Source organism: Callorhinus ursinus, unplaced genomic scaffold, assembly GCF_003265705.2.
Source record: "Callorhinus ursinus isolate GAN/ISIS: 27379988/994484 unplaced genomic scaffold, GSC_fseal_2.0 scaffold7, whole genome shotgun sequence".
Taxonomy (NCBI): Eukaryota; Metazoa; Chordata; class Mammalia; order Carnivora; family Otariidae; genus Callorhinus; species Callorhinus ursinus.
The window spans coordinates 27,089,942-27,114,765 of record NW_027397069.1 but is presented as its reverse complement, the minus strand read 5'-3'; the positions used below and the strand labels follow the sequence as shown (position 1 = coordinate 27,114,765).

General features: G+C 36.6%; 1 protein-coding gene across 4 annotated transcripts in view; it reads right to left on the bottom strand.

The window, feature by feature from the left end:
• TBC1D4 (TBC1 domain family member 4) overlaps nucleotides 1–24,824 on the bottom strand; it is a 178,941-nt gene that overhangs the window by 26,158 nt on the left and 127,959 nt on the right. Inside the window, exons 8-13 of one of the 4 annotated variants that reach the window (XM_073894435.1) lie at nucleotides 22,430–22,549; nucleotides 16,877–16,951; nucleotides 15,290–15,516; nucleotides 13,298–13,462; nucleotides 2,801–2,967; nucleotides 619–828 (exon numbers count right to left, since the gene is read on the bottom strand). In XM_073894435.1, the coding sequence (XP_073750536.1) occupies nucleotides 619–828; nucleotides 2,801–2,967; nucleotides 13,298–13,462; nucleotides 15,290–15,516; nucleotides 16,877–16,951; nucleotides 22,430–22,549 (964 nt within the window). The remainder of the gene's footprint in view (nucleotides 1–618; nucleotides 829–2,800; nucleotides 2,968–13,297; nucleotides 13,463–15,289; nucleotides 15,517–16,876; nucleotides 16,952–22,429; nucleotides 22,550–24,824) is intronic. The other 3 variants (XM_073894436.1, XM_073894437.1, XM_025874742.2) reach the window with 3 other exon arrangements.

Genomic DNA, 24,824 nt, shown 5'->3' with positions numbered 1-24,824 from the left:
TAAAGCATTTGGTATTCATAAACTAAGCAGTAAAGCACCAGAAATGGCACAGCAGGTATTGTAAATTATCCAAATATAAATTTAATGAAGATTTGAATATGATTTGTTAAATAGGAAATGTATAAAGCCAACAACAAAAAATAGGATTGACTTGGTAACAGGTAATTAGATAGTTGAACTGGGTACAAAACAATTTATTTGAAATAGGCACATTTCTTCTATTATAAATACAATGATCCTAAAAGTTGAATCAATTTCAAAAAGAAGAGAATGTGTTTTTTCATGTTTAAGGGTTTTTCTCCTAAGTTATGCACAATAATATTAAACTTTCAGTCATATCAAATACATTGACTCCACACTATCTACATCCTCTGTTACCCAAATATACTCTAAAGGTGTCTGACATTTTATCTATTAAACAAAAATGTAAATATTTTAAGCTGAACATTCCCACGGCATAGCAACCTCACAAAAATAAAACTAAGCGAGTATAGCCAGTAAAATCCTAGTAAAAGTGTATTCACATTCTGAGAATGGGTGGGGGAGACTGGGGGTGGTTTTAACCTAAACCCTTCCATTATAGTATCATATCATTTTAGCCCTGTTTGAATGGCTAACCTTCAAGTTTCTGGTTTTCTTTCTCCATTCGAAGCAACAAGATTTGTTGGTGTATGGCTTTTCTCCACAAACTCCTCAGTTCTTCTGATTTCCTTCTTTCTTCAGCCTTCTCTGGGTCATCTTCGTCAGACGAGAATATAACCAGTGGTTCCTCCTCCATGGTTGGAGCAAGAGGGGATAGTGGTAGCAGTTCATTCCTGTCCAGTCCATCTGCAGAGAAGAAAACAGTGAGAGGCATTCCTGACTAGTTACCCAGACGACGGAAGCTTTGTCTAGAACTGGTGTTCTCTCATCCTATCTTCCACCTTTAAAGCTTTTCACAAAACCACTTTCCCAGTAACTGCATTTCTGGAACTAACGATTTAAGTAAATTCACTAGACTAAATTCCCCTGCCAGATTTCCCTCTCACAGTGAAATGAAAGCACATGCAATTTCGCCACTTCTTCTTTCTGCACAAAATGACCTATAAGATAGGTGCTCTAAAGTGAACTGGCATTCCCCAGAGCCCAACACTTCTGCAATTTATCTTTGTACATTCTCTGATTGTGCAAAGCAAAAAGATAACATGAGCAGGTAACAGCAATCTCCTAAAGGTCTCCATCTACCATCAGAGATGGCAAGAGAAGAGCAGCTGAGCAACACCGGGCAGGTCTTGGCTTGGTCCCTCGGCTCGCTCCTGCAACATTCTCTTACCCAATCCTGCAGCTCACTCTCTCCCTCTGTTCTGGGCCATCTTTTGCACTCCTGCCAATTATTTTCCTATTAACAAACGTGATTGTGTCTCTTAAAACATTTCAACGGTTGCTTGTATCCAAAAGTACAAAGTCTAAATCACTGCAAATAGCATACAGACGGCTTCAGACTCTGGCCTCCTGGAACCCTTCTGGCCTCTGTTTCTATCTCCCATCCTCTGCTCCCATCATGCTGAATTTCTCATGATTCTCTGACCTGCAAAATTCTCTCCAGTGACGTCAGACCTTTGCTAGCCCCTCTTTCTGAAATACGCTTCTCCCAGCAATGAGTTTAAATATAAATATCCAACATCTCTGTGAAGCTTTCTCTGGCCACCCTAGGCAGAGTTAATTTTTTTCTCTAGAAATGTCAGTTGTTTTCTCGTTTCTTTTTCTTTACTGACTTCTGCCCTTACCCTTTTAATTTATTTCCTTAATAAACAATTTTTAAAAAAATTTTACTCTATAGCTCCTTTTCTAGCTTCTTGAATTGAACACTTAGTATATCTGAGTTTTGTCTTTCCTGATTTTAGAAATGCCCTCTAAATATCACTCAATGTTGATGTGTAGGGCTCTGAACATATTTTACTCCTTCTAGTTTCTAGTAGTTTTCAGTTTCTAAGCACTTGAAATATTTTAGTTGACTTCCAATTCTTGATTCCTTTTTTTTTGCACTATAATCAGAGAATACAGTATGAATATTTATGACTGTTTTTACTAAATTGCCTTTGTAGCCAAGTACATAATTAATTTTTAGGAATGTTCCATGTGTGCTAAGAATGAATGAACTTACCCTACAGCGGGCAAGGCTCTGCATAAATATTAGATCAAGCTTGTTTAATTGTATTTCTCAAATATTATCTATATTAACCTTCTCTGTATTTAATTTTCAGAGAGGAATATGTTAAAATCTCCCACGAGAGCTACTGATTCATTTCTCCCAAATGTTCTGTAAAGTTCTATTTTCCAGCTTTCAAGGCTGCGTAATTATGCATGTTCTCATCACTGTTGCATCTTTGTTTATTGTTATATTTACTTTGCCCTTTTGGATATCTCTGCTTTAATTTCTAATAGGTCTAATATCTTTTGGTTGATATTTTCCTAGGGTATCTGTATCCATTTCTCTATCACTCAACATTTCTATGGCACTTTGTTTTATATGTGACTCTTGTAAAAGCATAGGTTAAATTTTCTAATAATAAAAAGATCTATGCTTTTCTAGCACTATCATAGTGCTCAGTCTGGGAAACTTACTCATTCACTCATTCACTCAACAAGCATTTACTGAATGTCTAATATGTTCTAATGATAACTGAGAAGCTAACCACTGTATCAGATACAGAAACAAGTTATTTCTCTACTGTAATCACTTAAATCTCTTTGTACCCAAAGCACTGCATTCCATTCCCTAGTTTATGATACCGAGAAGGCATAATTCTTTAGTGTGTACCACACAGACCCTGCTGCATCGCTGAGGGAGATTTGTTCATGGGAGAAGCAACCCTGAGGAAAATGCGCTGCCGCCAGGAGATTCGACGAGGGGTGACAGGGGTTCCTCCAGCGTTTAGAGATTCATTACTGCAAGTAGACGAGGTCCTTTTTCTCCCTTCTCCATCGCTGTGGAAAGCAAATAAATACGTAACTTGCAAGGAGAACCACAGAAGATGGACTGCTCCACGACATGGTAGCACAAGCCATTCACAAGTTCTGCCATGGGCAAGCACTAGCCTCAGGCAACATGGCGCAATGCGTCACTAGGCACACCGGTCACCCAGGCCACCATATCCTAGGAAAAATGCAACCCAAGCCACAGCCCAGTCATGAGAAGCTCACCGGTTTCTACTCATTCCACAGAAGCCAACCATTTCAAGCCCTAACCTGAGGAACAGAAGCATGTATACAGAGAAGCAAAGATTGCTTAAGGAATTAGCTCAGGCTTTGCTAAAAAAATTTAAAAGTGTATTCTAAGCAATGTAAGTGTTCCATAGAAGGCTTATAAAGAGCTTTCCTTGCACTCTTATAGAAAAGGCTGATGAAGATAGCTTCTCACTGCCTGTGGCTGTTAAGATCTGTCTACAAATTGTGAGCCACCAATATCTGGATCATGGCAGAAAGGAACCTGAATAAACGTGGAACAGTCAACCTTGGTATTATTATTAGGTGATATATTAAGAAAAAACTGCGGTCAATAAGATTGGCTACGTTAAGATAAAAAATATGCAACATTTCTTTATAGCAGGACTTCACAGAGACTATACTATGCTGGTATGCATTATGACTCTCCAAGAGTGAAGTAATATATAGATACGCCCTCATTTATTTAAATCATTTGACCCCATAATCACCTTCTCCAATTTTGGGGGAGTTTGAGGGTGTGACATCTTTCTACATTAGTGCTTTGTGAAACAAACAAATGGAAATGCTGATCTGCTCTAAAAGTATCATTTCCTAGGAAAGAACATTCCTAAGTTATGCTAGGCCTATCTGCAATAAAAGGTCATTATGACTCAAACTTACTTCTGAGACCAATTATGTTAGCAGCTGGAACACCGTGTAGGAACTGTGACTGTTAGTGGTGATCATATTAAGTTTCAAAGTGTCTGAGCTTTCCTGAGAAAATGATGAAGATAACAATATTTACAGGGGCTGACACTACCAAGTGAAGATACAGGATCTTTGATGGAGTCAAGAAGAGTCAGTACTTAAGTCAGAAAGGAAGCGGAGCTAGAAAAGCCACAACTCTGCCTCAGTAGTGCTGAGGCCATCAACAGTCAGGAGAGCAATTCAGCACCTGCCTGTCATCATTTTATTTCTTTTCCGTACTCCTGGACATCAGGTAATTCAGTTACCTCTAATCGTGATCTATCTGCCTAGAAATATTCCTTCTGGATTAGCTAAGTGAGAGACATACCTTTGAGCTGCTACACAGTTAGCAAGTGTCATGATGTACTTCCAAAAGCAGCTGATGCATGTATCTGAATACAGTCAAACCCCCTCTGTTATGTATCCTAGATAAAATTTTAACCCCAGTATGTGTCCATGGTTCAAAACTCCCTGTAATACTGAATAAATATGTTCACCTTTACTTCCACTTTGGAAAGTACTAATTCAAGTATTTCCCTTTTGGAAACTGTGATTTAAATGTTCTGTAAATAACAGTTATATTCTGATAAACACTCCTGACGTACTCCCTATCTTCATTTTGGTAACACTATCTTACTGGCAGTTAGTTGCTAAATGTCCAGTATTCATGGATGTATTTCCAGCTCCTGGTACAGTAACTAGAAAATAATAGTAAACACTTAACAAATATCCATTGCATAAATTAAAACTGTAAAACCAAATGAAACATTAAGTCAGAAGTTTAAGTAAAATGGACAAAAAAAAATCATATTGTCTAGGCTAAACAGGTCAGGAATAAATAAAAGAATACCTTTTTAAAACCCTGTGTTGGTAGCATGACTTGTAAGTCTTTCTGGCAAAAAGTTCTAACAGCTCTGTACTTTTGGGAAACACAAGTGGATGGCATTGGGAGGTACTGACAATGACGACAGTGTTAGGAAACGACTGAAGGCATCCTTCTTCCAAGTAAGTGTTATTCCTGTCCTATGTAAGAGCATCCAGAAACTAAATGAAAGACTTCTGTAAAAGTCCCTATTTCAATATACCTCATGGGATAAATGTTCAATAATTCCTCTTGACTTTTTAGCAGCTCTACCAAATGAAACTAGAGTAAACTAAACCAAAGGATTCTGAAACTTTTGTATTTTAACGCTGGAATTAAAACATCTTTTAAAAATCGCCTTCCAATTCACTGTTGATGACATATCTAATGTCTAGATAGTACTAAAAATAAAACTGAATTTTTAACAATTTCATTAGCGTCTCTAAAATATGTGCTTTTCGGGGAATAGGTTAGAAAACAGGTCCATAAAGTACCCCTCATATTAGCCCGTTACAAATCTGAAAGTTTCATAGCATCTAAAATTTTATATCCTATGATCTCAATAAATCACCAAATGACACATTTTCTTCCATGTCCAGAATTTAATGGTCGGAATTTATAAGCCAAAAATTAGCAATAAAAATATGAGATAATGATATATTGAAAAGAACTTCCATAACAGACCATTGACCCTTTATCTTGTACTAAAAAAGGGCATCCTGAAAAAGCAGGTTGGTGGCTAAGATAAGGCAAGAGCTGCCCTGTTTCACTTAATTAGAGAAACCATGTATCCAGACGTCAGAGTCCAGATAAGGGTTTCAACAGTAGTGCATCTATGCAGTTTACCAAAGCTTACCTTTTGATTTACATTTGCTCAGCAATCTGACTTTCCTAAGGTGGCAACTGTATTGTCCTAAGCATTTTACAAGTATGAACTCATTTTATCCTCATAAAAACCTTATGGCAGAGGTGTTATTTCTGTTCCCATTTTTAGTGAGAAAACTGAGGTCTAAGTAACTTTCCCACAGTTCCACGGAAGGTAAGTGGAGGAGCCAGGATTCAAACCCAGGCAGTCCAAATCCAGACACTTAGGCACTGCAGTTTATCATGCCAATGTAAATACTCTCTGTGTTAGTTCAGACAAAGCACTATTGGGCCATAAAACTAAAGCTGTCTGGACCCCAAGGATCCTGTGTGTTCTAGTGAAAAAAAAAAATCAGTCTCTAACTAGCATTGTCTTTTGATCAGTATACCTTTTTCTATTTTTTAAGGGAAAAGAGTCATTTATTTCAGCAGAGAAATAACTTTAAAGTATTAGGTGTTCATTTATGCAAGTGTCTCATTTCTTCTTTGCTTTTGAAATAACTCCATTCCAAAATGCAAATACTTTTTAAAATGACAGGATCAAATAAAAAACACATTAATATGGACTATACATATATTAGTGTATTAATTATCTTTACATTTTTTTAAATGATAAAACAAATTACAACCATTTCCTATTTTTTTCATATAGTCTTTTCCCTCCTGCTTTTGCATTTTGGAACATCAACATGCACATTATAAAACTGCTTCCCAAGAGACATATTCAGAAAAAGTATTTTGTGCCAGAATTACCTCTACTGAAAATTTATGACATTAAAAATGAATAATTAGGAAGGGAATACAATGTGGAGAATTCCTACATATTTTTGTATTGGTGTATTCTATATGTACTTCCTATTACCAAGCACCAATTAATTAAGGACTACAATCCAAAAGGCACCAGTGAGAGCTTTAGAAGGAGAAGAAACATCCCATCTTACATGTTATCACCCTGTAGGCTGGGAAGCATTTCCAAGTCCTTCTGGACACAGCATGAATTCAAAGCTATGGATATGATATGAACCCTCCCACAAAGCTTCAAGATAACTTTTTAGTACATCTTTGGCCAAGCAGTTAGACCCTTCGCGACATCAACTATTAGCATTAACATTATACTTCTATGCTAACACAGAATTTTTAATGCATACTTGTCTGCTTTAATAACAATTAATTCACCAGATATTCTATATTCTATAAAATGAAGATGTTTTAGTGACCGCTCATAGGGACTCAACTTTAAGGCTGCAGTCATGTTTTATTCCCCCCCACACACACCCATCCCCCCTCCCACCCCGGGCAATACAACCTTTTCACAAAAGTCCTGAGCCAGAACCAGTTCACAAAGGTGTTATCCTGCTGAGGAGCAAACTGCCCCCCATCCTCCAGCCCCCTAACCCCCATCGAAAACTACCAGCATCAAGTCCAAAAAATGACTAATACTGATTAAAGCTACATCTAAATCACAATGTTTCACAACTCAAGATAGAAACAAGACTTGATTAATGTGATAGCAACTATGTGACAGAAATCTAAAAAAGCTTTCTCTTTGTAAACGCCTCAAGAAAGACTCATGGAACAACATAGTGATGAAACGTCAGCTTTTCTCACAGGATCCATAATATAGTTTAACTCCTAAACCCATCAGGTACACTAATAGTTACCTAAGTCCTGGCTCTCAGTTGGGGGCAATCCTATCATTCTATGGAAAATCTTTACTAATTAAATAAAATTGATATTGAACTATTCTAATGGAAAGCTATATGTAGCATCTGAGCTATCAATCAGAGATAGATTAATCAGTGGAACAATGTGTAAAACAAACAAAAAGAATGAGAAAAACAGTTTTATTTCATAAACTCTACACTGAATGCAAATTTTTAAAAGATCAAGTTCTTTGCATTGGAATTTAAAGTATCTCTGGGTAGCAAGCTCATTTGCTTACTCACATCCCTAAAACCTGAAATTAAGAAAATAATATCAAGCAAAATATAAAACGTCCTGGGGCTCAATCTAACCATATGTAAAGTAAGGAAATTATAGGCCAAATGATTTCTAAGGGAATAAACAAACTTAATTCTATACCTATAGTAGAACCTAGAAGGACACACAGTAAAACGAATATTTCCATTAGCTTTTAAAAGTAGATAAGAAGTATTATTTAAACGTCTTACACCCAACCATTAAAAAGTGACAGTTATAAATCTCAGTCTTATCAGAGTGGCCAAAATAATTTTCTTTTTTCTCCCTTCTCATTTCTCCTTCTTTTTCATTCTAGTTCAATCTTTAATATGTGTTTTCACTCCAACTGGAAAGAAATCTAAATGTTAGTGGTTCCAAATAGGAAGATGGGCGTGTCTGTTTCATTGGATTCCTGACATAAGCTAAGTATAGAAACTAGAACAAAGCAAAAACTAATCATTTTCCATTAAGTTGTTCGGCGATGATTTTGGATGTTTACCAAAAAACATGCGGGTCAAGAGGAAGAGATGTCATTACAGATGTGGTCAGACTTCCATATTAAGGAAGTAGGTGTTTTCCTTTGTCCAGACCAATGGGAGGTCTGGCAGGCCTGAGCAGTATCTCAAAATAACCAATGTGTCAAGAATTAAGGTGAAAGGAAATAGATTAACAATCCTCTTTGGGTGAAAACCAGATTAAATTTCATGAGTATGTTTCTTTTAGGATGCTCATTTCTGCATCTTCTCAGGATTTGAAATAAACTCCTTATATATACATGTGTACCTCCAAATGAGCAAATTCATGTCTATTAATTCAGAATTTAAATTGGGCTTTGATTGAAGGCCACAGCACAGTACTAAGGAATTGTCAACATGGAATAGAGTAGAAACAGGATTTCCGTTTGCAATCAACATTTTAAATGATCATTTGTGATCTTTGATTACACCAGGCATCACATTTTCCCTACTATATAACCATCATAGCACTGGAATGTTGGCATGCATTCAGGAGACAGCCAAAACTGCGTTTTAAACTGAGAGTGATATTCAGTTGGAAGAATTTATGAATTTTTATAAGAACATATTTAGACCTCTAATCACCTTGATTCTGAAGCAGTATCCTGTCTAGTACAACAGGAAAAGAAGGAACGACATTAGCACACAGAGAGAGATATATGTCCAAAATCAGGATTTAGAATATAAAGGCATTCCCATTAGTCATCAATAAGGCATAAATGAGGCAATAATGAACCATGAGTTATGATAATACTATTTTTATCAGTGAACACAAGAGAACTATATGAGCCAAAACTGTACCACAAAGTACTTCATCAGCAAATATCTTATTTTCTCACTGACAAGTCTTATAAGTGAATAGAAGTAATGATGATCATTTTACTTTTGACCAATGAACTTCAACATAAATGAAAAGGATATATTGTATTTGATAAATGAATATTATATAAATATATCATCACAATTATAGTTTAGTCACTAAACAATGAAATAACATTAAATTTTTAAAAATTAAACAAAACATATGCTTATTCCTTTTCCTTAATCATTTCAATGCTGTGCAGATAAACCTACTTATCAATAAACCATGATATTAAAAACATCTTGTCTCCTTTTTCTCAGCCTGCTTAAAAACAGTAACCTCATATGCTTTTAATAATTCAGAATAGAGGTCCTAGAGAAGGATGCTTAATCTGAGTTTCAAATTTCAAATTAATAGCCTTTTTAAAAAGTAGTATATGCTAGCCTATATGCTAACCCACTCTATACTTTGACTATGCATAGAGATACAACTAATAAAATATGAGATAAGTGAAAAGAAAATTATAATTTACAGTATTGTGAACTTCCTCCCCTTACCATTCTGAATAGTTCCAGATATTACGCTAATTGTGTGTGCATAATGTTCTCTCTGAAAGCAGTGATGAGAAATGTGGATTCAGAAATCACTGGGTTAAAACCATGCTCTTGAATATCCTTATTCTTAGGAAATATACACTAAAGTATTCAGAGTAAAGGGACATGATATATGTAACCTATTCACAAATGGCTTAGAATAAAGATACATGTATGCATATATTTACATATATACATATGTATACATTTACATATATATTACATGCACATATATTTACATATATATGTAAATGGACAGAGGGAATAATAAAGAAAACGTGGCAATTTTTTTTTTAAAGATTTTATTTATTTATTTGAGAGAGAGAGAATGAGAGATAGAGAGCAAGAGAGGGAAGAGGGTCAGAGGGAGAAGCAGACTCCCCTCTGAGCAGGGAGCCGGATGTGGGACTCGATCCTGGGACTCCAGGATCATGACCTGAGCCGAAGGCAGTCGCTTAACCAACTGAGCCACCCAGGCGCCCTAGAAAACGTGGCAATTTTTAAAGTCGATGAATCTGGATAAAAGGTTTGCAGGAGTTCTCCATAATCTTTTCCAAATTTTCTGAAATTATTTCAAATTTCTGAAATTATATCAAAGTACAAATTGAAAAAAACACCCTCTCCAAGACTGTAACTAGTAAATTTACGTCCAACTGACTTACTAGTTGAAATAAACCTATTAGAATTTTTAGTAGTAAAATTAGAATTTTACTACTGTGGATGTAGTCCTCAATAATGCATAGATATGCACAACTGATAATATATAGGACTACTTTTTTTTAAAGACTTTATTTTGTTAAGTAATCTCTACACCCAACATGGGGCTCAAACTTATAACCCCAAGATCAAGAATCAGACACTCTACTAACTGTGCCAGCCAGATGCCCCAGCAGTACTCTCTTAATAACCAAAAACTAGAGGCGCCTGGGTGTCTCACTCGGTTAAGTGTCTGACACTTGATTTCAGCTCAGGTCATGATCTCAGGATCATGATATCGAGCCCCATGCTGGGCTCTGTGGTAGGCATGGAGCCTGCTTTAGGATTCTCTCTGTCCCTCTCCCTCTGCCCCTCCCACTGCTCACACTCTCTCTCTAGATAAAAAAAATAATAATAAAATAAAATAAAAATAACCAAAAACTAGAAACAATCCACAGGTCCACTAGCAAACAATAAAATAAAATAAAATAAATTGCAACATATTAAATGGAATACTATACAGTAATAAAAAATTAATGAAGTGCACATAAAAACGGGAATGAATCTCACAAACTAAGGTGCAAGAAAAGAAACCAGAATAAAAGAATATATGCTGTATCATTCCATTTATATAAAGTTCAAAACCAGGCAGATATGAACTATGGTATTAGTGGTCAGGAGGAGGGGAAGTAATTGGGTGGGAAAAGGCGAGGAACTGTGGGAGTGCTGACAGCATTTCAGTTATTGATGGAGTAGTGACATGGGAGTATTCACTCTGTGATAATCCACTGAGCTGCATCCTCATGACTGGTGTACTTCTCTATGAAAATAAAAATTTTAAGTCTCTTTTTGGCCTACTGATTCTAGGCTTGTCAAATTACAAAAAAATAAGTAAATAAAAAGTGTACAGATGCTATAGAAAAATGTACAAAAATGTGCTCTCTGATTTTTAGATTTTCTCAGAGTCAAGAAAATATTACAAAGTACAGAAAACAGGATTACTTTTAATGATCTTACAAATTTAAAAGTTCCCCACATATTTCAATATATCACTTCAAGTAAGATAGCTAAAAAAGTGGAAATTTTCAATGCAAAACTAATATATACTTGCCTCTGACTTCAATATCCTTCTATTAGAATGAGGTACAGAGGACTAAGAAGCGATAATGTATACACTTAAGCAAAACCACTGAAGATGAATATGTAACACCCTACACTATAAATAATCTAAACACTATAAATAATCTAAGAAAAAGTCACTGTTTTGGTATTCTACGTCCTGTTCACAGCTAACCTTTGACCTCAGTGGCTTTTCCTAATTGTCACTTTCAGGCATGCTTCTGTTTCCAGAAGAAAACTGGGATTGTCCAGATGCTCACTTTAACTAACAGAACAATAAGAAACTGCCAACGTGTTTCACTGGGAGTGTTGTATTCCTATTCATAGGTAGTACTATGGAGATAAGGCAAACTGATATATATATATATATACACATTCTTGGTTCTCTCAAATCACAGCATATTCCATACATATTATACTGTTTTTGTAGCTAATCTCTTTTAACTCTTCTCCCATAAGGTTGTCCTTGGAAAACCTCTTATTTATGTTTTTAATACTTACTTTTTTAAAGTAATCTCTACACCCAACATGGGGCTCAAACTCATGACACCGAGATTTAAGTCGTGTGCTCTACTGACTGAGCCCCCAGGGTCCCCCATGAAAAAAACCCTTAAAATCATTTTGTCATTAACTTTCTTCACTAGAAACTCAATGTATGAACAGGATTTTGTACTAATTCAGAGGAAATTCAGATTCAAATTGTTTTTAATCCAATATTAACTATCTTTCTTGGAGTGAAAACAGTTGGCATACATAGACAAAAGACACTCAGAGATAATTCAAGAATTAGTCTAATGTAACCAGTTACTGAAGTTACCCAGTTAAATGCTAACTTTTGGGATTTCTTAAGTTTGAAAGAAATGAGGCCAAAAGAATATCCAAGAAAATCTTAGGGGCACACAGGCTGACTGATAACAGGTGTCCCTCTCCTTGACTGTAAGAATTGCCAAGTATCAAATGCCTAGAATCAACCCAAATGTCTATCAGCAAGTGAGCGGATAAACTGTGGTATATGAAATGGAACACTATACAGCAAAAAAAAAAAAAAAAAAAAAAAAGAATGAGTCAAGCTACACATAAAAACCTGAATGAATATCACAGACTTCTAAGCCAGCAACAATCAGTCCGTTTAAAAGAATTCCCAAGTTAACTCACCACTTTCCAGAGGCTGTCAATATCCCACTAATAATTTGGATAATCAGTAAGATTTCATAACTTTAAATTTTTAAAAAAGACAATTCCCCAAAAATCACTATATCTAATTTCGTGTAGCTAAAAGCTCAAAGAAGATAATTTAAAAGGCTATATATATTTTCAATATTGGGAACAAAACAAAATCAAATATCTACAAGATTCAAGAAATCCTTCATGCTCTCTGAAAGTTGACATCAACACGATACTGTACCCATTATGTAATTACACTGAGTTTCAGAGAAGTAAGTCTATGTCATTTAAAACTCAAAGAAATGCCTAGGAAATAGTCTATATACTTAAAAATAAAGATATATCGTATCCATCACTTTAGTACACATGTTTAAATCAGTGGCTTTTGGATTCCATATCATATGTCCAGAGAGGCTAAGGAAAAAAAAAAAAAAAGCACAATTGGGGGGAGATTTGCTTAGTATGTGTTAGCACCAAGGCTCGTTGCAAACAATACAAAGCTTAGACTCTGGAGCATATGGCGAAGAATCACACAAATAGTGTGATTCTATAAAAGATATAATTCAAAAAGTAAGATAATCATGTTGTTAAAAGCTTTGAAACACTGGTTTTAAAAGTTTTCTTGATAAAATTCATTGGAATTGAAATTGACATAACAGAAATGGATTAGAACAAGCACAGCATACGGATGCATACAAGTCACTCCAAAATTCATCAGCCACTTTTTAGTAACATATCAGTGTATCACTGCAGAAAACTTTGCTTTGCAAACAGAGGACACTGATCTCACCTGATTTCATTTTCATACTGTGGGGACAGTCTACCTGAATTCTGGTAAAAGCTTTTCAGGAAAGGGGGGGCAGTGAAGGAAGGGGCAGAGAAGGAAGTATGTAGACTTGGAAGGCTGGAGGAAGAGTTACTCTCCTTGTGCATGCGCCACACTGATGGAAGAATGCTGAGTACAGAAAACACAGCAAATTTGTCTTAATTTAGATTTCAGCAAAAATCTTCATTCACTATGAAAAAGCATTATAAACAGGATCTTGCTATTAACTTAAGCTTTCCTTTTAAAGTTCAGGGCTGGATCTTCTATGGAAAGAGGAGAGCATGCAGTCGTCTCTTTCGATGACCGTGACCTAGCTCACTCTTCACAAACTGAACTCCTCACCCAGAATGACCAACCAGACATGTTTGTCTCTAAAAAATTCTTCACGATTTTAGGACAAACGGTGTTTGTTTTTACATGCAAAAGATACCTCAAGGGAAAAAAAAAAGTAGGAAAGCAGAAATAATTACAGGAAACACGTTCCTGTGACAGATTATCAGTAGTTCAAAGACTTAGCTATTTTAAACATATACACCCTTCAAAAAATTTAGGAACAACATGTTTGGTTGTTGGAAGCCATCATAATACCTCTGGCTTAACAAACATGAATGTCTATGTTCTCCCTGCAGCCTGTGGGACTGTGTGTCCATAGTTTTCTCTGAATCCTTGAACCTCCTCCATTGACTGCTCTTTTCAGAAGATTCTTTTCCTAGCAAGTTTTCACAATAGCACAAATAGCATCTTTTCATACTGACAAAAATTATTTGAGCATCTACATTATAAGATGTAAGGAGAAATAGAGAAATCATTTATAAGTCTAAAATAATGTTTTAAATTCTTGATAACTTTTCCTGCAAAAACAGACATTGCTTTGTATAAATATAAATATAAATATAAATATAAATATAAATATAAATATAAATGAAGTGGTCATTAAAAATGATATATACATTCTTGATATACACATGAATGCTTAATCTTTTTTTAGAAAAGCAAATCTGAGAAAAATTAATTCTATTAATCTCCTTTATTTTCATATATCCAAAACATCTATCTTATTTCTAAGTATCGAATCAGTCAAAAAACAACACTGAAAATAAAATAGTATCCTTAAAAGAAATGTGGGTAAATTTGGTAACAACTAATGAGTTCTGGGTTTTCCTCCAACTGGGATCACTATCAGATTCTGTTTCCTGGATCAAACTCACAGGTAAAGAAGAGAAACAAAATTAATTCTAGGATATAAATTCTGATATGTGCTACACAGGAAGTAGTAAAACCATTCTGCAATTCTGGATTTACCCCCTTTATTATATCTTTCCAAATGCCAAACAATTTTGCTGAATTATTTTTTAAGTACCATCAGATCATTTCTAATGGACACTTCCTGACAGTTATGATATGTGTATTCTTCTTTACAGACATCCTTTTATTCTAGATAAAATTTTTAATAATTTTCATTTTTGGCTTTAATTCATTATGAAATATGGCTAAATTTTATCACAGGTATGGAGGTAACTTAGGTTTTTTTTTTTAATCCTTGTATTTTATTACAGGTTAACAGGAAGTTCTCCTGCTATGTAGGTGATTTTCAAATTTGCTGACTCTGTTTCATTAGAGCCATCATCAAGAAGACACTGAGTAATGTGTGGTCACCAAATTTTACAGAGAAAATAATTGCATAATATCTTGTTTTCTCCATTTTTCTGGGGAAAAAATGTATTCATCCAAAATGCTTTAACTCTTGGGGTGCACCTTAAATCTTGCCTTGTTTCCTTCATTAACGAAGTTTTTTTTTTTTTATTAACGAAGGTTTTTGTATTTCAATTTATTTTTCTGGTCTTTCTAAAGACAAAATGTGGCAGCATGAAGTCACAACAGATCTTGACTCCATATTGATCAAAACAGGTGACAGGACCATTTTATTTCACTTTCCAGAAAGAGGTTTAGACTCACCTGCACTGTTCGCTGGAGCTCTGCCTCAGAAGAGGGGAGCGAACACCATGAGCTCTCCCATCCTGCAAATTCAGCTTTCTCTTTGTGCTTGAAGGTGGGTGGCTGAACGTGTGCGCCCGTCTTCGAAACTGTGGGGAGTCAGAATCCTCTTCAGGGAACGTTTGCCAAGCTGAGGACAGTGGGGAGGCTGGTGGTGTCCCCGGTGGAGAGTCTCCTGGTGAATAGTCCTGAAAAGCAAGTTGAAGTGAGGTCTTTCTTTCCTGCATGGATCATGGCAGACCTGCTTCAACACACAGCTCCAAAGTGACAGGGTGCCTCTTCTTCCTCCAGAGTCATGACAAAACTTTTTTATTTTTTTTCCGCTCAATCCATGCTGAAGGCTAATCAGTATCACCACCACCCATTTCTTCTGATAAGCAGCTGTAACACAGCATCCGTAGTAAAGATAGGCAGAAAGTGAAAGGAATGATAAGAAAAGGTATTCTTTCCCCCTAACACTTTGTGGTAAAATGCTATGGTTACTGTACTTTTCTCATTGTTGCCAGAAAGATGAAAAAGCATCATGACCAAAAGAGGGTGGAGTCTGTGTTTACATATCTACTGATTTCCGTGACATATCAGCTGCATGCTTCCTGTACTGTCAAAACAATACCACAATGCTTGAGTGTCCAAGTTTCATGGCAAAGCCTTCAGGAAAATAAAATAAAGCCTGTTAAGCATCTTTCTTCACTGTGGATGTTTCTCTCCAATGACACGTTCCCTGAGGTAAAATTTTTTAAAAGACATGGAAAACAGGAAATGAATGGAAAGCGAGCTATGCCGGAATGCCTCTCATATTGCATGGGGAGACATCATAAATCTCTCAATTTAGACAGGTATGCTGTTTCTACTTTCCAAAACAGGCATCACTGTAGAAATGTTTAGCTTGATAAACATGGCTTAGGGCTAATAGACTCAGAGCCAGACTGAGTCCTCAATTCTGTCAACACAAAGTTCAGTAAAAATATTTTAATATTTTCCTTAAAAAAATAGGTTGCATAGACCTCAGGTTACATATTGCATGACCCAGGAAGCAAGAAATCAAACCTACTGAGAACTATCTATGAGATAAAGAGGAGCCTAATGTGACAGTTAAAATGGGGAGGGGGGAATGGGGGGAGTAACATGGCGACAGAACAAAACATAAAAAGATCACTGTATAAGTGCTGGAATTACACGGCTTATTTTCCTGTGGCTTTGGATCAACAGTTGCCCAAATACTGTCCTCCCAAGCATACTCTTTCCAAACAGTAAAAAGCCTGATGGAGCACCACTAGCTGGGAAGAGGGTGTGTTCTGTCCTAACACAAGAAAGGGGCGGCTGGCAGAGAACAACATGATACTATCCAGAACCTTCTTATTTAAGACAATAGCATTTTCAATTTATTTTAACATTAATTCAATCCCTTAAATTTAATTTTAATAATAATGAATAATTGTTAAAAGTCATAAAGGACTCAGAACAAAACGATGGAGTGATATTACCATATCAGTGTTGGTTTTTGCCAAGTGGCAATGAGTACTAAAAATGGGAACTGAGATGGGTTACCTTCTCCGAAGCAAGACTGTTGGATCGTTCAAAGCTGTCCATACTCCCAAGCCGACCTCTCATTCTGTTAGCTCCCTGAATGAAGAGAATAAAATTCACTTGTTGGTACGGTTTAAATTTTTACTTTAAAACTATAAAAGGCAGTCACCTCCTTAGGTTAGCCTTAAATGGATCCTTCTGCAGTATGCTCAAATTTGTCAGCAGTATTCACAGCCATGCCTGCACGGTAAACAAAATAACCTATTTACACTGCTTCTAAGTCAGTCATTAGATAACTAGATACTCAGACCAAGCTTTTTGAAGTTACTCTGGTTATAAGGTTAAACATTCTTCATCCATAAGATCAGGAGAACTGCGTTAAGATCAGAGAGTGCCCCATTCGCTTTATGTCTCGTACAGATAAACACAACCATGGAAGGCAGAACACACAAACCACAACAGTTATAAAGAAAATGATTTAATACATGCAACCTCCACACAACCTAGATGACAAACATCATAGTTCCCATTATAGGATTATGGGAAACAAACAGGTTTTTCAAAACTGTGTCATAAAATGTATAGACTCAGCTTCATTCATTCTTCCACAATGCAAACTACATCAAGAAAGTATTTCTCTCTAGAAGACTATACATCAGTCTGCTTCAATATTGGTTCTTGTTTTTCTTTTCATGGTTGTTTGGTATGAATTTCACGGATGATCTGAGAAAGAGGAACTGAAGCAATCATCTCATCTACTACATACTTTAGTGTTATTACAACTCCTATCTTGTACAATCTGTTTTTCATGTAGTCAACAAGTGCCTCAGCAATCATGATTTTATTACAAAAGTCACCCACAGAACTCGGTGTGGTCAAACATCACATAATCCATCAATTGCATTTTTTTTTTCTTTTTCTTTGAGCCACCCATTCTAGAAGTCAGTCTTTCTGCCCTACTCTAGACAGGGTGCAATTTAGACTTTCCAGTAATTTTCTTTACTATCAACCTAGACATCTCCTTTAATACTACCCTATGTCGAAATTTGTGTCTTTGATCCCATGTGTTCCTTTTTTTTTTTAGTTTATTTCCTCATTTTGGCGGAGTACACACTCCAGGTGCCTTCCAAGAGAGGGAGATTGGGGTATTTCCTCTTTGTGTAATTCCTACCATTTGGCTTTTGGATCTTCAGACTGACCTTTAAGTTTTTCCCTTTTCCTCCTATTTTCCATTTCTTTGTCATTTTGCTTACTTTTTGGAAGAGTTTTTCAACTCTCGTGCTCCAGACTTCTGTTGAATTTTTCTTTTTATGTCTACTACCAGAAAGTTTTAACAGTTCTTTCTTTATCACCCAACTGACTGTTGATTCAATTGCTCACTCCAGTGACTCTTGTTCTCTGTCCACTGACTGTTTTATATTGATGGTATCCCACACCTGGTTTTATAGAAGCAATCTTTATTTTTATCTATGTATATTAATTATAGTTTTATATTTCTGGTGGCACCATAAATAACCACTATATCAACCGTAAAATTAATAGCTGCATCAAATATTATTTGAGACTGAGTTCCTACAGTCTGCTATATACCATGTTAAGCATTTTATAATGCATTATTTCATTTAATCCTCACAAAAATTCTATGAGGTAGGTATAGTTACATAGTTCAACTTTACCATTAAGGAGACTAAAGTTCTGATAGATTATGTTGCCAAAGTTTACACAGCTAGTTAAAGGACAGGGCAGCAATTTGAACCCAGGACATTCAACTTAACAGTGAAACTCTTGAGCTGGTACCCACATCTCCTAGAAACAGAGCTTGTGAAGAGTGGAATTACTAATAAAACTAAGTAGCTGATGCTGGTAATTTTGCAAATGTTCTAGAATCTGATTCAAGGTTCCTTTAGCTATTATTTCAGTGTTATACAGACCAGGAGATACTTCCAGTAATAAACTATATTTGTGGCTGATAAATGATTCGGTTTATGTGTGTGGCCATGAGGAAAATATTGTAAAGACAAGGTTGCTTTTTCCCATTTTCTTAGCTGCTACTTTCACGCCAAACCTGCCTGTGTATCTTAAAACAGGTTATTTGGTCACAAGCAAGTAACTAGTCAGACGTATCAAATCATTGCCATTATTAGAAAAGCACTTAAATCACATATTTTACTCATAGTAGTGTTTTATCCATATGTTTGTGTGTGTGTAGGTGTGTATGTGCACAAAGCAAAACAAACTTACTTTTAAAATTATCCTCTATCACGGTCGTTAATTCACACGTTTCAACAAGGAAGGACAATGGATAGTAAGTACTCTAAGGGAAGGATGAAATGAGGGTTGTTTTCCTACGATGCATACTTTATATTGTAAATATTCTTCTTTTGAAAATATATATTAATATATTAGTAAAAATTTCCCTTCTGGAAAACACTGACTTCAGAAAAAGCAAGACAAACAACCAGAATACAAGGCTCTATCTTTTCACCTCTGAGCAGACAGCTTTTTCAGTTTAACTATATGATGATTTGGTAATACATGTGTCAAGCTTCTCCCTTGGACCCACTTTTTAATTGTTAATGAGCTGAGCTTCTACGCATTTTAATAAAATATATTCTATTCCATAAACAACTATAGTTAGTTAAATAAACTGTCTTGGCATTTAAAAATGGCAGCAATTATGAGCCAAACTCTAAGACTGGTGTGTCAATTTTCTACTATGTCACTTAGAAAGAGATAAACTAACCCATTTTAGACGTACATAAACCTCTTTTCTATGTAGCCTTTAACACAACACGGGGAGCTGCCAACCTTCCCCTTAAGTCCATTCTGTTGCACATGGTGCAAGCAAGATCTCATTAGGTCACATAATTTATGGCACTTGGCAGCACTGTGGGGTACAAGCTACAGTATCCGCCTTGACCAAAACAGACGGTCTGTGCCCTTGCTGAGAGTTAGCATGGCCTCTCAAGGCTATGCGAGCGAGCGGCACTTCAAAGTCAGCCTTGCAAGCGTTGTGCAGAATGCCAAGGGACTAAATGGGGATAAGAGAGTAACACTCTAAGTCCCCTTTGGTCGTTTTGTAAAGGACAGAGGTTCCAGAGCTTACCACTGTTTGTCCCATCTCAGCTACAGTGGGATATTTTCCTAGCAGACTGACATTTCATCCTCATAGTAACGGGAGGTAAGCACCTTATCAGCATGCACATTTCACAAACTGGAAAACTGGCTTAGGAAAGGTAAATAATTTGTCTGAGATCATAAATATAAAACCTACATTTAATATAAAATCGAGATCATAAATATAAAGCCAGGTGTTGAATTCAGGTCCCCTGACCACCTACTTAAATGGCCTTTCCACTTTGCACTAAAATTCTCACTAATTACTGTGGAAGAGAGGGGAGGGCGGGAGGAGAGGAGGGAAGGAAGGAGTGAGGAAGGAAGGAAAGAGAGAAAGAAGGAACACAAGTAATCTATAAATACTGAAGGAAAAAAAAAGGATAGGAAAATTTTATGAAATGTTGCATTCACACACTTCTGATTAACCTCCTAGAATTCTCTTTCCCTACATTCTGTCTTCTGCTGACAATAGTATTGATAGCTGACCATGTTTGCTATAAGGCTTTTGTTAGAATCAGAAGAATTTCAATCATTAAGAGGAATACCCATAAAAGTATTTAGAGTTTTAGCAAAGAAATAAAAACAATAACGCCCTATATCGGAAGGTACTATCCTAATGCTCTGCTGCACTTAGCTTTCTTGACCCTGACACTTTTGAAGACAACAGGCCACTTATCTTGTAGACTGTACCTCACTGTGGGTTTGTTGACGCTACCTCATGATTCGATTCAGGTATTGCCCCTTTGGCAAGAATAGCACAGAAGTTCTGTATTCTCTGTATCAAGTGGCACAAGATTTCAATTTGTCCCGTTGCTGAGGATGTTCCATCTGATCACTTGACTAAGGTGGTGTCTGCCGGCCTTCTCCCTCATAAAGTTACCACTCACTTCTTTGTAATTAATGAGTATCAATTAAATCCAGTAAATATCCTGAGCATGATCAAACTTCCAAGGTATTTTTCATTTTTCGTATCAGAGTAGGTTCATCATTTCCTCTTTTATACAGCAGGTTACAATCCTTTGCTATCATATATTTTGAGGTTTACATGTCAATGGTGGGAGCCCTTCGTGGTCTTTATGACATACCACCATCTTTCTTTGAGCACTCCCTTACTATCTACAACACCAACATGCTCAGGGCTTATCTTGTACTTTCCACCGCAGTCCCGGAATCAGACACTTTTCCCAGGATTCTGGTTCCTTCTTGCAGAATGATAAACAGAAACCAAAATCTGGGTGCTTAGTGTCACCTAACCAGGCTTAATTTATTCTTTGGCATTTGCAGAAAAGCTGTTTCCAGCTCCTATCATTGGACAGAGCCAGGGACCATATACACATTTAAACACACACACACACACACACACACACACACACACACACAAATACATTAATATATATTTAAAAATAAATAAAAATAAATTAACTACATTAAAAATAAATTCAAAAGTACATAGATAGATAACCAGGATTCTACATACCTCTGAGTTGAATCCAACAACACGGGATTTATTCTAATTTCTTCCCTCTTCATATTTGCAATTCCCTTTTCCCGAATCCTTAATACAGTTCCATATTTGACCAGTCCCCTGTGCGTAAGATTCTCCACAACTGTCACCTCACCAACGCTCTTCATCCTACTCGGGTTCCACACTTCGGGGCTGCCACCCACACACACAATGCCATCCTCACCCTGCTCCAGGACTCCTTGTAACAAGCACCTTGGAAGCCTTCTCCCCTCCACTACGCTGGCTCTAACACACTGCTCTGGGCCATCCCTCTGCAGGCCTGGCCTCCTCGCTGGCTCAAGCTCTAACTTCCTGAACCAGGTTGCCTTCCTAAGTTGACATCTTCCTCGCCACACTCTGGATCCACATGCCGCACTGGGCCACCCCCCACACAGCACCCCATTAGGCTCTGTCTCCCTGCTCTGAGCCACTGTGGGTCCCCCACCCTCCAGCTCTAAGACATCTACCTTGCTTGGGCTTATCTAAGAGCTATAGGACTGAATTATTCAGGAAGAAAAAAATGAAGGGAAGAGAAATCACTTTGATTTTAAAATAAAACACACAATAAAATAAATGGAATACATAAATTCTTATTAATTTATACTATTTTAGCATTTCCTGTCTGCTCTTAATAATAGCAAAATGAAGGCTACTTTATAACTTTATGTGGCAAATGATAATAAGTTCTTATAATATCAGACATCAATATTCTACTTCCCCTTTTTTATACATATTATCTCTACTACTAAATCTCTTGCTCAAACTTAGATATTGGAGGCACCAGAATAAATCATGAGATTACTTAAAATAAGTTAACTAAATTAAAGTTATCTTAGTAGTTTGTGTTTGTTTTTTTTTAAGGAAATTTTCCATGAGCCAGTTGAGAGTGAAGTAAAGCAGTTAGCAAACACAGACATTAATATCTAATTAAGAGAGTCTCAGTTTAATCTTACCCTTGAGAAGATATTTTCCAGGGAGCTAGTTAAAGATCTCTTAGCTTTATTTTTCAGAATGTCAAGTTTGAACCTTCCACTGCTTGTTGCATTTTCTGGGATTGTACTATTTGAAATAGTCTATAGGAAGAAAAACAGATAAATTTTAGTTTAGAAACACTCAAGGTTAAATGAGGCTTTAAATATGGGCTTGACTAAGCCATTAAAAAGCACAAGAATTCTTCTGTAGCTCTATTAAGGAGTAATAATTTAGGTTCCACACTGTGAGCATACAGATTATAAGGGCAGGGGTTTGCTTTTTAATATTATTAAGTAATAAAAAAAAACACAGATCTTTCCTTTATGCCTTTCCTTTATGCTAATATATTCCTGCTACATTTAACAAAAATTAAACATGAGACGTCAATTTTTACTGCTATTTTGATTAACAACTATAACCATCCCTCTCCAAGCTGCATATTTTATATCCAAATTACCAAGGAAAACATAGAAAATAAGTCTCAAAGAACAAAGCATCTTCTAGTAAAACTGAATTCTGCTAATGCCTCTGTGACAATCCCATTTTCATTTGTGAGTCATTTCTCTTTCAAATCAACAAGTACTCATTGATAGTACTGAGCTGTCTGAGAATCTACAATATTTTCACTATACGAGGGTCCCTCTATATTTTTTCTATTGCACTAACAACCTATTATGTATATTACACAGTTGGCAGTGCTAGAAAATTTCCAAGAGAGAAACTTTGTTCTTTGTTTGAAAAAGGAATATATTCACATTAAACAGTAACACAAAGCAACATGTATCAAATCTGGAAGCACGAAAATTGGTTGTGGGTCTCAGGAAAAAAAGATTGGTTGTGGGGGCACCTGGGTGGCTCAGTCATTGAGCGTCTGCCTTTGGCTCAGGTCATGATCCCAGGGGGTCCTGGGATCGAGTCCTGCATCGGGCTCCCTGCTTGGTGGGAGGCCTGCTTCTCCCTCTCCCACTCCCCCTGCTTGTGTTCCTGCCCTTGCTCTCTCTCTCTCTCTCTCTCTCTGTGTGTGTCAAATAAATAAATAAAATCTTAAAAAAAAAAAAAGATTGGTTGTGGGTCTCAGTGGTCAGGAATAAAAAAAAAAAAATAGCCAAGATTCTACAGGCAGAAAAAAATGGGTATGGAGAAGTTCTCAGCATGGGGGATGATGTTAGCAAAATCATAAAGACCAGTGCTAATGGGACAGGGGTCAGTGCAGGTGTTTGGCTAAAACAAAGGAAAGTAGTTGAAGGTTAACTTGGAAAAGTGAGGCTGGAGATGAAACTTTGAATAGGAAGAATTACTGATCAGAATTTACAAGCAGAGGGGCATCACTGTAAAAGTAATATTTGGGGGAAGATTTATCTGAAAGGAGTATTCAAAAATCACCTGAAGGACAGAAAATCAGAGACTGAAAGACCAGACTAGAGAATTCAGCACAGTCTATAGAGAAGGCAATAAAAGGCCCACATTAGAATTGGCTAACAGATCTAAGTTACTGATAAAAAGAAATACGACCCCCAGCAAGAAAGGAAAGAAAACAATGAATATGGATGTAGGTTGGAGTGGGCTCAGGTGTGGATAAAGGACTGGGAGGACTTCTTCTCAGGCTTTCCAGGCAAAGAACATGACTAAAATAGGGAAGTTGTATTGGTATTTAGCACAGTGCTTGACATAGTAGCTGCTCAGTAAATACCAGATGAATAAATGAAAGGAAGAAAGGAAGGGCCGAGGGAGGGAACGAGAGTGAGGCTGAACTTAACTACTAGCAGGAAACAAACAGTGTGCTAAAGTCTCCTCTTCTGTGATCTTTAGTGCCCTCCATCACCAAGAAGATGCACATCCCTGCTCACACACTGCTTTGGGCCTCTAGTCAACATCACTATCACCACCAGTGACTGAAATCAGCAAAGCCGTTCACAGATGTTAGTCTTTATGTTTTTTGACCTTCCTGTATCACTGGACATGGCTGATGTTCTAACTTGAACTTTTCCCCTACCTTGGTCACCTACCGTAGCAAATCTCTTCCAGTCTCTTTCTACCCTATCATCTTCTTTCAGTCTTTTCCCTGGCACCATTTTAATTCACTCATTGCCTGAAATGCAGGGGTTCTTCAGTACCTCTGCTTTGACTTCAAATCTAGGCCAAAACTCATTGTCTTCCATATTTATTCACAATATCAACTCAAATTCCTCTGTAGGCACCAAGTCTATTTTTCTAATTAAATCTTAAAAACCAACCTACCTTCCTTCCTTCCTTCCTTTCTTTCTTTCTTTCTTTCTTTCTTTCTTTCTTTCTTTCTTTCTTTCTTTTTCTTTCTTTCTTCCTTCCTTCCTTCCTTCCTTCCTTCCTTCCTTCCTTCCTTCCTTCCTTCCTTCCTTC